Source organism: Poecilia formosa, unplaced genomic scaffold (genome assembly GCF_000485575.1).
Source record: "Poecilia formosa unplaced genomic scaffold, Poecilia_formosa-5.1.2 Scaffold119, whole genome shotgun sequence".
NCBI classification, from domain to species: Eukaryota; Metazoa; Chordata; class Actinopteri; order Cyprinodontiformes; family Poeciliidae; genus Poecilia; species Poecilia formosa.
Window position 1 is genome coordinate 1101044 of NW_006800058.1, and position 15845 is coordinate 1116888.

The 15845-nt window shown below is 38.1% G+C and overlaps 2 protein-coding genes across 2 annotated transcripts in view; both read left to right on the top strand.

The window, feature by feature from the left end:
- The window catches only part of LOC103143991 (adhesion G-protein coupled receptor G2-like), a 6005-nt gene extending 859 nt beyond the window's left edge, over nt 1-5146 (top strand). Inside the window, exons 3-8 of the mRNA XM_016675677.1 lie at nt 259-374; nt 3193-3461; nt 3534-3630; nt 3803-3932; nt 4320-4476; nt 4633-5146. Of these exons, the coding sequence (XP_016531163.1) occupies nt 259-374; nt 3193-3461; nt 3534-3630; nt 3803-3932; nt 4320-4476; nt 4633-4724 (861 nt within the window). The 3' untranslated portion in view covers nt 4725-5146. The remainder of the gene's footprint in view (nt 1-258; nt 375-3192; nt 3462-3533; nt 3631-3802; nt 3933-4319; nt 4477-4632) is intronic.
- Nucleotides 5147-6639: 1493 nt separating this feature from the next.
- LOC103143976 (adhesion G-protein coupled receptor G5-like) lies at nt 6640-15790 on the top strand. The gene is made up of 14 exons (XM_007560710.2): nt 6640-8058; nt 9180-9331; nt 9419-9503; nt 9608-9752; nt 10269-10382; nt 11024-11149; nt 11266-11311; nt 11440-11528; nt 13022-13137; nt 13354-13622; nt 13697-13793; nt 14275-14404; nt 15008-15164; nt 15332-15790. Exons 1-14 carry the CDS (start codon nt 8021-8023, stop codon nt 15424-15426), a joined length of 1659 nt encoding a protein of 552 aa, XP_007560772.1. The 5' UTR covers nt 6640-8020; the 3' UTR covers nt 15427-15790.
- Nucleotides 15791-15845: the final 55 nt, after the last annotated feature.

Here is a 15845-nt window from a genome sequence, read left to right on the forward strand (position 1 = left end):
ATATCCACAGTCATACTTATCTTTGCTCCTGGGAATGCAGACAGTCAGCACCTGACTCTTTCATTGTAGAAGCAAAGGGGTTGGACTTCCATTTTGGCATAGCTTCATTTTTATAAGTGATGGCAGTTCACTGAATTGAGTATCCACATTATAAAGATAACTGTAGCTTTAAAATGTTAAGCTTTTTCTAAATTTTATCTTGCTAGAAAATTGATAGGTGTAGATGAGCAATAGAATGTGAGTATTTTTTCTCCTCAGGTGTCTGCAGACCTCTCAGCCAAAGATGCTGAGATCCTGTCCTACATCACTTACATCGGCTGTGGTATCTCTCTGTTTGCTCTTGTCATCACTGTTTTGCTGTTCACAGTCAACAGGTAAAGTGTTATTTCATAGATTTGGGATTTGCCCATAACTCAAATGATTATTTCATTTTTCCTAAATCAGCTATTTTCTCTTATTCCTTTTGAACTAACGTATTAGTTAGCATTATAAGGAACAAAGAATAGACTCTATAGTTAAGGTTGCCACACGTCACGTATTGAACCTAAACGGGACGCGATTAGTTCCGTACTCTACAAATGTGGACGTATAATAAGGAAATGGTCCCCGAGTATATCATATAGTAGGCTGCCCCAGTCATTGTTTCACTCACGGTGTTGGTGTTGCGATATTGTGCCCAACTGCTTTCTGGATAACACAGACCAACCGACACGTTGCCGCAGTCTCTGTCTCTCTTTCCCCGCTTCCTCCCGGCTTTAAATGTATAGGGGCTGGTCCCTTGGTAACCTTAGTCGAAGCATCCCGGATGAATGTCTAAGTCCTCTCCGCTGTTCTGATTTGCTTGATGACTTTCAATTGTCTCGTGGAAAAGGGGCAATTGAAAGTCATCAAGCTAATCAGAACATCATATGAATTGGATATATTAAATGAGTAATTATTGAAGCCATTCAACTCTGTATTTATTTTATATTGATGTGCCGCAGCAATCTGATTGGTGTGATTGGAGTTACTTGCTCCACGCTGGGATCTCACACAATTATTCGCTGAAGTTATTCTTTAAATACATTTAAAGAATAACACCTGGGCATAACACCGGACGCTTTGGAGCGTCTGGTTAGGAAGCCCATTCAAAAACCTTGGTAGAAATGGTGCGTTTAATTTCAGTCTCCATTACATACAGAACAGAGAAAACTAAAGAGAATGCAATGTTGAACCCATTTATAGTCTAAACAGAGGAGCTGGCAGTTTATCTTGAGGAAATAAATAAAGGTGAACAAGTTAATTAGATCATAACATGCGCAGTTCGCTGCGGCAGCACAACCAAGGTGGACGCGGCTCTGCCGCTGCAAAGAATTAAACTTAACTCACCCTGTGGCTTTAACTAATGAAGGTGAAGACGTGACCCTCCCGCACCCAGAAGGAGAGCGGTGCTCAGAAGCGCGGCAGACATAACATCTGTTTCGGGGAAGTGAAATCACGGAAAAAATAAAAAATAAAATGTAAAAAATCCTCGTACGCACAGGGTAAAAAAAAGAAAAGTTTAATGTAGTGGTCCCCAAACATTTTCCTCCAAGGGCCACATAACTTTCCCCTTCTCTGGTGGGGGGCCGGAGTCAGTTTGTAACAGAAAAGGTGTGATGATTGCAGGAGTGCCTAAATGTAAAAATATATTGTTTTCCAGAAAGCACAATCAAATAACCCTCTCTGGGTTCTTCACAGAAAAAATCCAGGAAGGATTATAAACCGTATTTTCCTAACTATCAGCCGCACTGAACTCTAAGCCACAACCCCAAAGTTTATTTATTTATTTTTTTAACCAGTAAACATACACATATAAGCCACAACGATGCAGCAGCAGCAGAGGGGGGCGGACACCCAAAATTTGAGTCATAACAGGTCAACTGAATATCACATTTATTAGGGTTGACAAAGAAAAAGTTGCCAACATTAAATTTAACTGAACTTATTACGGTAACTGAATGTGACAGGTAGCCAATCAGAAAGCGCGGTGACGTCAGAACAGAGGGGAATCCCAAACAGCTGACATATCGCGCAACTGAGAGTCCGGTGGATATCGGAGATGATATGTCGAAATGTTTATTATTAAATCTAAAGGTCATTATTATGTTTATTTAGTTAAAAATGTTAAATATGAAAAAACACAGTCACCTCCAAATCATAGTGCAGCAAATAGAGCGGCTGCTCCCGTCGTCTTTTATCCATCGCCTTTTCTTTTTGTTACGTCTTTTGTCACTTAAAATGACTCCACAAACTATCACTATTGTTTCTACATCGTCATCCGTGTTTGGTTATTCTAAATGCCCGCTATGTTTGGGGGTTTTACTGGATTATCCTCTGGAATCGGTTCGTGTTGCTCCTGCCTTGGAGACACGAACCGATCGAACCTGTTGTTCTTTTATCAGCTCTGTGGTCACAAAGGTTTGGAGAATCGGCCGAAAGTCCTTAAATCTTGCCGTCTAAACAAGATTTAAGACTCACAAGCTCTACTCATTTCCTCTCGACCACTGCCCAAACGCTCTGACTCTGGTGTTATGGTAACATTTCTATATCCCTTCAAAATAAGATACAGAAGCGTCACAAAAACGAACATTTTACTTTTGTGAAAATTTTAACTCACGATAATGACTAACTGGAGCCCTGAGCTTGTTTCTCTGCAACGAGACGGTCCCATCTGGGAGTGATGGGAGACAATGACACCCGAAGTGTTGCTTATATCCACAGCCTGCTTGGTCTCAACATGGCTCATAGCCTCATTAGCAGCAGAGCGGCTTGTAATGTTTGACTCACCTACCGGTCCGGGATAAATCCATTCTCCTGTCTCTTCTCTGGGCCTTTTCCCCTTTGCAAAGAAACTTTCCAAAGATACCTGATCTGTTTCTTACTCATTTTGCTGCTTGTGGGCTCAATGTTGACACGCAAGTAACCGAGACTTCCAATGATTCACTTCCTGCTAAAGAGCCCCCTGGTGGTTGAAGAAAAACCCCACATATAAACAGCTTGTAATCCGGAAAATACGGTAAATGGAAAAAAAAAAATCTGAATGCTCTGGTATTGTTCAGGGGGCCAGACCAAATGTGGAGGCGGGCCGGATCTGGCCCGCGGGCCGTAGTTTGGGGACCACTGGTCTAAAGCCACTTTGTTGACATAAAGAATGTCTTCTGTGTCTGACAGAAAACTCAGAGGAGACGATTCCAAGAAGATCCACATCAGCCTGGCAGCTTCTTTGATCCTCCTCAACGTTCACTTCCTCTCCAGTCAGGCGGCAGCAGCGTTGTCCTCCACTGAGCTTTGTCTCTATGTGGCTCTTCTTCTTCACTACTCCCTGCTGGCCTCTTTCACCTGGATGGCCTTGGAGGGCTTTCACCTCTACCTTCTTCTGGTCAAAGTCTTCAACGTCTATGTGAGACGATACCTGCTGAAACTCAGCGTGGTGGGATGGGGTGAGTGGCATCGTGTGATACTGGAGGATAAGTATTTACAGCTTTAAGAATGTACCAATCGTTGTGTTTCAGGTCTTCCAGCGGTCATTGTGTCAGTGGTGGTGATCGTCGACAAAAACACATATGGTCGTACTTCTCTAAACTTGTCCAACCCCAACGGAACAACAGTGTAAAGAAAAGACAGTCAAAAAAACTTACATTTAAATAATAAACTATCTTAAATATACTGTACTTTGAATTCTGTCTTAATGTTAAAGCAGAAGCACTGTGTATAACATTTTATTTATGTTTTTCCTATTATATGACAAAAATGGTTGCTTTTCCCTTTCTTCTACATACAGATGCTACGTAACCGAAGACAAAGTGAAAATGGGGACCACACTTGGATTATTCAGTTTGATGTTCCTGTTCAATCTGATAATGTTTGGAATCACAGTGAAATATTTTGCGGACTCCCACATGAGAAAAGAGGTAATTATTATTATTATATGTTATCATAAGGTTTGTCACCTTTTTTTTTTTCTCGTATTGTGATTTATTCTTTAACAAGCTTCTACCATTATAGCCATTTCTCCACCGTTGCTCCCTGCGTGCTCGGTATGAGGGATTGATTGAAAGTCAATGACACGATACCAGTGATTGACATGCTAAAATAACAGCACCATCTAGTGACCTGGCATGACAACTACAGCTTACTGTGTCTACTGTTAAATCTAAAAGTGGAATTATCCCCCAGTCAACGTCTGAAAATACGCGCAGTTCCTAGGCAGCAGTATTGTGCAAATGTAGCCTGACCGAGCATGTAATAATGTCTTGATAATTTTGTCCATGTGTTTCCCTTCATGTTTGGTGAATCAGCACGGATGGAGCGGCCTTAAAAACGCCAAGCCAGAAATGGTCACCTTGCTGTTGCTTCTGGTTCTGCTGGGCCTCCCCTGGGGAGTCATCTTCTTCTCGTTTGGTAACCTGACCACTCCTGCACTCTACGCCTTCTGCATCCTAAACCCTCTGCAAGGTCAGGAGAGCTCGTTGCAACGTGACTGAATGTGTTCTGTTGTGTTGTGGCACCTGGTGCAAATCAAACAGGCTGTGACCTGATTATCTATTTGTCAGTGCTCCAGCATTATTTACATGACGCTGACATTTTCTCCACTTTCTTTTTTCCCCCCAGGTTTCTTCATCTTCATTTATTTTGTATTGTCTTTGAAAAAGACCAAAGACACAAGCTCTGAAAAACCTGAAATCCACCAAATATCTGGATGATTCATAAATGGTATATAAAGTGATATTTACTACAGTTAAACTAGCATTTGGCATTTTGTTGAATATTTGTATTTATAGTTTAATATCGTTGATTTGCATTTTTTTGTGTGTTTAGTTTATTAGTGAATTTCTGTACACTTTTATTTCTTTTATTTAGTAATTTACATGCTTAGCTACCCCTCTTGTGTTTTAATGATTTGATCAGTCATTATATATAATCCGGTGTGTTTTTTCAGCTCATCATTCAGTTTTGTAAACATACATTTTTGTGTTAAGATAAAAAAAAAACATCTTTATAATCATTCCTGTGATTCCTCCTGCTTGTTTACTCCTTCACATTTTATGTTTCTAGTTTTTTTGTTTGAACACAGTTGTGATGTCGTTTTCCTTAATTAATAGTTTTGAATAAATATGTGAATGATCACTCTCCTCTTTGTTAGTTGATTTTGAAACTTTTGGTTTCCCCAGCTCCATATTATTATTTTTTATTTAGTGCTGCATGTTTCCCCCGTGATATCAGACACGCTATTTTTCCTCAGTTTTTACACCAGATGTGAATTTAATGCCAAAAGATTTAGTTAATTCTTGTCTGAACATTTGTGCATTATACCAAAGACTAAAGTTACTAAAATACAAAATTAGAAAAAAATAATTAAGACACGGGTTGAATGTCCAACCAACACTGTGTCACTGAAAGCTATAGTTACATGATTCACATCATTTATATGGTGTTTTTTTTTCTTACATGTTTGAAAATGGTAGAAGATATATTTGTTTTTAAAGTCAGTATTGTCAAAGGAGAGAATGGAAATTATCAATGATTGTTTTCTTTTACTTTTACTTTTTCTTTTTTTTACTTTTAAGTCTTACTGATCTGTCAATAGTACATCTATTTAAACTTTTGTTATTAATTTGTGCTTTTGCTCTAAACCAGTGTTTCTCAATTCCGGTCCTCAGGCCCCCCTGCCCTGCATGTTTTAGGTGTTTCCCTTCTGCCACACACCTGGATTGAATCTGTGGGTGATTAACAGGCTTCTGCAGCACTTGATGGGCATGTAATCATCTGAATCAGCTGTTCTGGAATAGAGACACATCTAAAACATGCAGAGCAGGGGGGGCCTGAGGACTGGAGTTGAGAAGCGCTGCTCTAAACAGCTGCTTAGTCTGATTATGCCGTAGGCTGGCTCTGTGGAACACTGTTAAAGTGAAAGTTAAAGCTCTGTCAATTATCTCCAAATACATTTTATATTAAGACCTTTATGCCAGTCTTTTATGCATGCTTCTTTAATAAGTTGGCCAACCATTAACTATCCCTGTAGCAGGTACTTCTTTCTTTTTACCACTAGGAGGCAAAAATACCCCACTTTATCCAGCAGATTTGGGCAGCCCGAACACTCTGTTCATGTAGAAGTTTAACTTCTGTCATTTTTTATGTTTGTGTGTTTTAGTGGTGAATTGGAGGCATACCACAGCATTGTAAGACAAAAGAACTGTCTGCAGCTGATTGGATGTTATATACATTTTTTAAATTACATTTACAACTTTTATTTTGTCAGTATGACACAGAACAAAGAAGCTATGGATAAGAATAAATCTGATAATCTTTACATTGCGGGGAAACCAGACATTTCTAAAATACAATACTAAACAAAACAAAACAAAAAAAAAAACAGACTTCCATCAGGGCTGATGCATTGTCAGCAGTATCACCACAGTATTTAAATATTTACAGCAGTCAGCCTGATTGCTCCACAACTAATTATATATTATATAATCAGTGGTATACATCACCCTACTGATCACCTGGGCAGAGGGATGTGATGGTGATAAAACTTTGAAATATTATGTGGACTGTGATTTAATATTTAAGTTGGCTCATAGGGATTTTTTTTATTTGAATAGTCATTCTATATAGCTACAGCTCAGCAGCAGAAATATAAACAACTGCTGTTTTGAATGCTTATGAGAAAGTGGATCCATGACTAAAGTTTGATTATGGAGTCAAATTAGATAGGAATCAGGATGCAGTGTGGCTTCACTTCCCAACACTTCATCATCTGTGTTCCCACGTTCCTCTGTCTCCTAAATGAGTTTAAACACTGGAATAATGGACTGGTGTTAATTAGAAAACAAGGTGCAGCTGTGAGGGCAAAGGAGAAGGCAGGCTGAGGGAGAGAAATAACACAAAGGAGTAAGAAGAAGTAACAGTAACAGTGACAGGGAAGCTGGGGAAGCAACACAAGAACCAGACTGACCTAAAGTAAAACAGAAACAAGGCTGAAAACAGAGGAGAACAAAGGCAACCCACAGATAACAAATGAATTAAACTACAAACCTAGAAAAAAAAACTAAAAAAGCCGAAGATCCTGGCAGTCTTTGTGTGCAGGTCTTGACTAAAACCTTTCTGTTGTCGTTATTAATTGTTTCTTGGTTATTTGTTGGATCGGAACCAACACCGGCTGTTCATCCAGCTGAGTTCAGAGACACTGTTTTGAATCCATTAACTAACTAAAGCGTTCTCAGAACTCTGCTGGACCAGATGCATGACGTGTAAAAAAAATACTAACAAACAAACACAAAAAAAAAAACAGGTTAGTTTTGGTTTCATGCTATTTGGATAAAAGACATCACCTTTTTGGTAGAAGCACAGACACGGCTTTGTTCTCACTGCAAATCTCATTTGCGTGATCACTCATCCCTCTTCAAATGGGTTTCCATCCCATTTGTTCCAAAGAAAGCCTCAGGAAATTGACGTAGATCTGTGCTTTTAAGAAGTATTACAGCAGTTTGCATTTTAAACCCATAAAAACCATGGATTGGAAATCGTACATTTAAACTTTGCATTGAAGTTTTTCTTTCTGAGTTTTGGATTTCTCAAAGGTTGTAGTGAACTGATGATTCTGTCTTCAGAGCTGCACATGTGGTGGCAAATGTTTCAAACACCAAGTCAGTTATTGTGAACCAGACAGGAAGTGAACATAAAGTTAAAAGTTAAAACCTCAAACCTTTTAGCATCTTCACAAGAACATGATTTAGTTTTGTTAAATAGACCAACAAATAGTTGCTCAAAATAATGAGGTTAAATAAATGTGCAAAGCTGTCAAAATTCTGGTATCTGATTGTCTTTGATGCAAACAATTATCTTTACACACACATTTTTCTTTATTGCAATGATTCAGAACAGACACATATCTGTCTGGAAGCTTCCTGTTTTTCTCTGGAGTCTCATTTACATGTTATTTTTAACTGGTTTAAAGTGAAGGTTGGTCTCCTGCTGTCACATCAGTTGTATCTTCATGTTCCACCTGGTCATGAAGCAGACGCATTACTGCAGGTAGGATATGATTTTCTTCACATTTCTTATTTAAGCTGGTTGCATCGAAGTCAGACCAAAGCAGAACCTGTGTTTTATTTAACAAGGTGCACAGAAATAAAAACTGTGTAGAAGCTCAAACTAACTCACTGAAAAGAAAGATTTCATAAAAAAAAACAAAAAAAAAAACAATTTATTTTATTCAATTTTAATTTTGTGTTTAGCGATGCAGGTTAAGGTTTAACCATAAGATTTAAGATTTTTAAACATTTTATATTTAGAAAATGATCGTGTTGACCAGTTGTTTGGATCCTGAAACACTGCTGACTTTGCTCATCCCAGAAACAGGTGAAGCTTCCAACAGCAGCAGAAGTTTTAAATAAATTCTAATTAAAACAACATAAATGATGTTGTGGGTCAACACAACATCATAACAACAAAACAACATAAATGATGTTGTTTTAATGGGTGGGACTGAAAGTGAACTCAAGTTTACCTCACTGTGTTTTACTGTTAAGCAGGCCTTATAAAGACTAAATGAGTTGGGGTATTCAAAAGTTTCCTTCTTTCAATAATTTAGTTCACTGAGTAAAGCTCATTATATAGAATAATTACACACAGCATGATGTTTTTAAGCCTTATTTTCAGTTTTGTTTTTTGTTGTTTTTGCTTGTTTACATTGTTGCACTAAAAAAAAAAAAGTCAAATGTCACCACCTGCGTGAATATATCACTGAGGAATATGTCTGAATCAGTGTAGCACATCACTCAACCTTATTTCTGACATATCCTCATTTAGCAAACAGAAATAATTTGGGTATTTCTGACTGACCTAAAACTTGACAAGTTTTGTCTGATTTAGCTTTCAACTGTGAGAAAAAGACTGTTTCTGTCTTTTTATCTGACATATGCAAATTTCTGGCTGCATAATTACATCAATGTTTGTAACTAATTTAAAAAAGACACAGTAAAGTTTAGTTTGGTGTAAGAACTTGTGCAGACTTTGAGACAATCAGGAAAAAAAACAAGTACAAATGTTATATTTGGTTTCATTAATAATTGTTCTCTGCACTGGTGTTCATTAACACAGCGACTCTAACCACAAGCAGCTGCTGTGAGCTGAATGTTGTCTCTGTCTCACAGAATGAGGCGTTGGACTCTCTGCTGGCTGATCTTGTCTTTCATGTTTCATCACAATGTGGAAACAAATGGCAGTGCAGCCAAAAAACATTCCCTATCTCCAGGTTGTTGTAAAGCATTAGACTATTTAAACTGCAAACAGCCTTCTGATCCAGGTACGTAAACATCAACAGGTACCAGAAGGAAGATTATTTTCTGTTTTCCATTTTCTCATATAAACTATGTATTAATTAAATCTTCAGAACAGAACGATGCTGATCATGCAAGCTGCTGCATGGAAACCTTCATGTTACTACTGCATAATGTTCCCCATAACGACACTGTCAAGTGAATATTTTAATCTTTTTTATCATACAGATCATCTGAATTTGTGTATTAATAACAAGGTGTTGATTTGGTTGGTCAACTATCCGCTTATGATTTTTCACAAGAGCCCTTGGAGTCCTACAGGAAGCTCTGGAGAAAACTGAGTTCACTAATAATTCAGCAGCCTTATACCAGGACAACATGGTGGCTTTACTGCACAGACCCACTGGTGACTTTAAAGGTCTTCACATTTCAGCCAGTGACAAAAAGGTGACAGCCTGTTACATGTTTTGGAATGGTGGTAAAATTACATTGTTTTATTTTTTATTTTAATATATAATGTTTTCGTAATAAGAAAATAGAGACTAAGATTTGACCCTTAGATTTTTTAGTCTGATTTTAGTTTTACTTCGAATAGTGAATTGGATACTGTATGCAGACCTTTGCATGAATATTTCACCAGCAGTAAATACTGTGCTGGTATCAGTATTAGACCAAAGAAAGCAAGAAAGTTGCAAGACCTTAAAGTTGGTCATGTAAAGCTTCTGTTGGGTCAGACAGACTCAAGACTTGGTGAACGTAGCTGCATGGGGGAGAAGGAAGGGGAGCAATTTTATTGTTTGTCATGAGACCCAAAATTCCTTGCGGCGTTCCTGGGGCTTGGAACCCGTTGACAACTACATGCAGTTCTATTTATTTATTTATTTTTTATTTTTTTACCTACTGCAGTTCAAACTGTATTTATCTTCCTCTGTTCTGTTCTTTCTCTTTCTGGCTCCTTTGTAGGTAATGACAGATTCAGATGTTTCAAACAGCAAATTGAGAGTTCACCTTCCAAGTGAGCTCAATGCTGGCCAGAACAATACTATTGTGTTCTGCATGATCCAGTTACCTAATGAGGTCAGTGACGCCGCCGTCCATCCTGTTTCCATCACTCTGTTCACTTCGATGAGCCGTATCCTGGTTTAACTGTCCAGTTGAGTTTTGTGACGGTTGTAGAAGACCACAGTCTTGCTGCAGAGTTTCAAATGACAATGTGTGTTTAAAAAATAAATAAAAAAAGACTCAACCTAGATGTCAGAATGCCATAGTTAAAATAATCTTTCTGAGACATGCTCTTTCAATTTATGTTGGCCACAGGTGGGTTATTGTAAATGATGCTCAGACAGGAAGAATGTTAGATTTTGTAATACAGAGTGATTCTCTAAATTTTCACCTTTGTTTCATAAATGAATGAAAATGGCAAATCAGCTGAAATCAAGTGTTTTCTGTTAAACAGGACATTTGTAACAGGAAGGGTAAACCAGAACCTAACAACATTGCATCTTGATGTTACATTGCATAATTAAAAAGTAGATTTAGTCATACGTGATATTATTACATTGTCATATCAGTGTAATTAAGGATATTGTGCTACTGTTTGTGTGAATAACTGCTAAAATTGAAATGCTACTGTAAACGAACATCATTAGGAGACACATGTTTTCTAATTCGCTTACTTGAAAAACGTTGAATTCAGCAGAGTGTGTTTTGTTTGGCAGACGGCTCTGGAGCGCTCAGATGAACTGTATGACCGTCGGCTTATTGGCCTGAGTGTCAGGGGCAGGAGCGTTTCAGGACTTCAGGACCGAGTCAGCTTCACCATAAACACGGAAACAAGCATAGATGTAAGAATGATTATAGTTTCAGTTTTCTGTAAGACTGTGAAGTCTGTTTTATGTTGTCACTGATGGATAGAATTCACCAATTAGATGTTAAACAAGGAATGTTGTTTTCTCTCTAGAAAACAATGAAGCCCCAGTGTGTGTTCCTGAACACCAGAGAGAAAAGTGAGTATCCAAAGTAACACCACTTTGATATGCAGAAACATAACGGAAATCTAAAGAACAATACAGCTTTTCTCTTTCTCTCTTTCTCTCTCTCTCTCTCTCTCTCTCTCTCTCTCTCTCTCTCTCAGACTTCAGCACTTCAGGTTGTGAGACAAAGTGGGATCAGAATCACATCACCTGCTCCTGTGATCATCTCACATACTTTGGTGTGCTGATGGTAAGACCAGCTTTTAGTTTAAACTTCATCTTGTCTTTCTATAACATCAGGAGAATGTTAAAACATTGAGGTCAGAATTTTACATACATGCACAAGTTTGCTTTCAGGAGTACCACACAACTTCAGTTAGATCGTTTCAATAGCCTTGGGTGCACAAGTTTGAATTTATTGCAGATTTTCTCCAACCCCAAATGTGTTTAACCCACAGACTTAAACACATTTTAATTACTTGTGAATTGACAGCTTCAGTCATTTCTGAGGGCATTTTTCCCATTGTTTGGCATTTCCAGGCATACTATGGAACATTAAAAACACACCTGTTTGTCATAGACATTCATGAAGACTCCTTCATGTTCAAAACTGGTGTTATGTCATGTTAGTGACATTATCATGGTAGTATGCACACAAAGTGTTACCAAAATTACTTTTTAAAGGTCACTTCTAAAAGATGAGTATCTATTGAAGAAGAAGAAATAAACTAATGAAGCCATTTAATGAACTGTGAAATATGTAACCCGTTGTTATGCTCCGCCCACTTGGATCATGCAGTGTGTGTGGAGCAGCAAAAAAATCTGGCTCATAAAAAATGATCATAAATATGAAAATAAGGACATATTTAAAATAACAAAAGTGTAAAGCATATTAACAGACATTAGTGATACCAAAGTAATACATTTGCTTGAGAAAAAGAGGAGTCACTCTCCTGTCTCCAGTCCATGTGATTAATGTGTCCATGAGGCACTAACAGTCGGCTGCAGGTGTCTGACAAACGTTACCTGGTGTCAGAGCAAAGTGACGCCACTGAGCGCCGATTGAACAAATGGTGGCAATAAGTAAACGTCTGCTGACGGTAGGTAAGTTCCTTTACCTGCTGTTTCATCCATGGGAAAGCAGGTTGGAGTAAGTAGAGAGGCTAAATTATTTATAATGCTATTGGGCTTTTTTTATGCTAAAGTATCTATTCATTGATGACAAAAATGCATGTTTACTTTTGTAATTGAGAACTTGTACTTTTTAACACACAAATTTCTCTCTGTGTGTATTTGGGACAGTTCAGTGAACCAGAAACAGCAAAGATTAATGTTTTATTCTGTCAGGTACTCAGTAAAAGGCACAGCTTCAAATTGACTCATATTTCTGCTTCGGGTAACCAAACAGCTGGAACCAAACTAAGCCTAAACTTATAGAATGTCATGTCATTGAGACCAAAAATATTGTAAAAAAAAAAGAAAAAAAACAACAAAAAGACATTTATGCATCACTATAACTTCTGCATCACATTCTATTGAACTGTGAAAGTAAATAACTCTCCAAGAGGACTTTTTTATCTTCACACGAGTATATAACATAAAAGACATGCTTACAACAAAAAGTATTAACAATTCTAGTTTTATAGTGCTTCACAGTTTATAAAGTCAATTTCATTTTTTAAAATTGTGTCATGATATTGCCACAACACCAGTTTGTAAAGCAATGCTGTCAATTTCACACAGGTGTCTGCAGATCTCTCCCCTGAAGACGAGGTGATCCTGTCCTACATTTCCTACATTGGCTGCGGCATCTCCCTGACCGCTCTGGTCATCGCCGTTTTGCTCTTCATCGCAGACAGGTAGTGGAGTTCTTCTCTTTGCCCACATCGACTCCAGGTCTTATTTACCTTTTCTTCTAGTTCTGTTATTTTTTCTCTGGTCTCTCGATTAGTCGTCCACTCTGCCGGTCCTGCTCCTTTTCGTGACACCTGGATTTTCTGTGACACGGTGTGAGCAGCATGGAGTCTGAGCAAAAGTTGTCATCTACATCTGACCTCGTCTTCTGTGTCTGACAGAAAACTCAGAGGAGACGATTCCAAGAAGATCCACATCAGCCTGGCAGTCGCTCTGATCCTCCTCAACGTTCACTTCCTGCCCAGCCAGGCAGCCGCAGCGTCGTCCTCCACCACGCTTTGCCGTTACGTGGCTCTTCTTCTTCACTACTCCCTGCTGGCCTCTGTGACCTGGATGGCCTTGGAGGGCTTCCACCTCTACATCCTATTGGTCAAAGTCTTCAACGTCTATGTGAAGAGATACCTGCTGAAACTCAGCGTGGTGGGATGGGGTGAGTGGCATCGTCTGAGACTGGACATTAAATGTCTGCAGGTTTAAATGAAGGTGTCAACTGGTGTGTTTCAGGTCTTCCAGCGGTCATTGTGACAGTAGTGGTGATCACTGACCACAACATGTACGGTCGTGCCACACTGGACCCGTCTAGGCCTAATGAGACCGCAGTGTAAGAAAAACACAGACACACAAGCACATTTAGACCACTTCCTGTTCTGCACGAGGATAAGTGCCACTGCAATAAATAAATAAATCAGACTTTTTTTTTTTCACAATTCTGACATTAATCTTAGTATTCTGACTTGACACCAGAAATTATAGAAAAAAAAGTAAAAATTCTGACTTTTTTCTCAGAAGTCTGACTCTTGATCTTAAGAGATTACAGTCAAAATTCTAAGGCTGACATAAAAATTTTAATGAAAAAAAAATCAAGATTTGAGAAAAAATTTGAATTTTTTTTTTTCAGTGGCCCTAATCCTCTTCCGTACAACTCTCACCTTATATGTTTCGCATTATTTAATAAAAGAACCAGACATACAGTTGACTTGGCTAAAGCGTATTCAAAGTTTATTACAGATGTTTTCAGTCCCGTTTCTGTTGCAGATTTTATTTCCTTTCCATAACACGATGAATTGCTGTCTGTGCTTTAGATGCTACATCACCGATGACAAAGTGAAGATGGGTACCACACTGGGCCTGTTCAGCATGGTGTTCATCTTTAATGGCATCATGTTTGGAGGGATCGCAAAATGGCTAATGTGTGACAAACTTAGCAAACAGGTATAATCACACTTTTTTTCAGATTTTCTAAAAATATTAGCAGAAAATTTTGGTCAAAATATTTTAAGGCAATGTCAGATTTGTCCAAAGTAGATCATATTTTTATTTGTATACAAAATAATCAGGATTATTTTAGAGTCCCTTTTTAGAATAGATTTTTGCTGCAGTTACCAGGTAGCAGTCTTGTCTTTTCTTGCTTTTTACAAAGTAAACTTCGCTGGTTTGAACATCATTTCAGCATAACGTCACATATGCAACACGTGATTCATTTTCTTTTTATTTTGCACTTAATTTGCAAATCCTTCAACCCTAAAACTCCTGTCGTCTTTTCATTTGCTGATTTTTATTCCACAAGGATTTGGCACAGTAATGTGTATCCAATACTAAATTTGAAAAATCAAATTTGGGATTGAAAGCAAAATCTGAAAATATAATTTGTACAATTAAAAAACAAAAAACAACAAAAAAAAAACTTAAAGCTGCTTCCAAATGTTAGGTCTGAACTGGATTTGAATTCAATATGCTGGTGAGTTTATTTTGGCTGCTTTTTGTGGATAAGCGGTGCCCTCCAGCCTGTGTTTCGTTTCATTTTTGTCGAATCAGACTGCACCGAATAAGAAAAGCAAAGCCAAGCGAGAAGTTTTCACCCTGCTGGTTCTGATGGTCCTGCTGGGACTCACCTGGGGTCTGATCTTCTTCTCATTCGGCCAGCTGACCACTCCTGGCCTCTACGTATTCTGCATTATCAACTCCTTGCAAGGTCTGAAGAACTTATTGCAGCATGATGAGAGAAAAAACAAAATCTAGCAAAATAAAGCTTTTCTCTTCTTCATTTGTAACCCTTTTCACACAAATCAGTGGAAACATTTTCAGAGCAGAGATTTGTTCTGTTTGTTAACTTTTTATGTTTTATTTTTGTTTTTGCAGGTGTCTTCATCCTCATTTATTTTGTCTTGTCGATGAAGAAGATCAAAGCATCTGCCTTCAAGCCGAGCTCTGAAACGTTCAGCACTAAATCCTGAAGTCACAAAGGAAATGTTTGCACTGTTTGTACGATAAAAATACCTTGGATTGTGTTTTTAAAGAAAATAATGTGCATTGAAGCATTCTTTGCAGATGATGATATTTTCAAAAAGATAAAAGAAAAATAATCAAAACCTTCATTTTAATAATACATCACAGTGTTTTGCACAGGAATACCTTCATTTTTTAAAAGTCTTCATATAAATAAATCATATTCAGGCTTTATTAATTTCTTGAAAATATATAAACATTTTTAAAACACTAGATTATCTATTAGCAAGCTTGGTTGTTGAGGGCCCAGCCAGCTCTCCAGTGACAGGATCTTCATGAGGAGAGATGAGGTAGAATCTGGACCACCATGTTTTTAAATATTCTGAATGAACCACACACACCCTCACACACACACACACACACACAC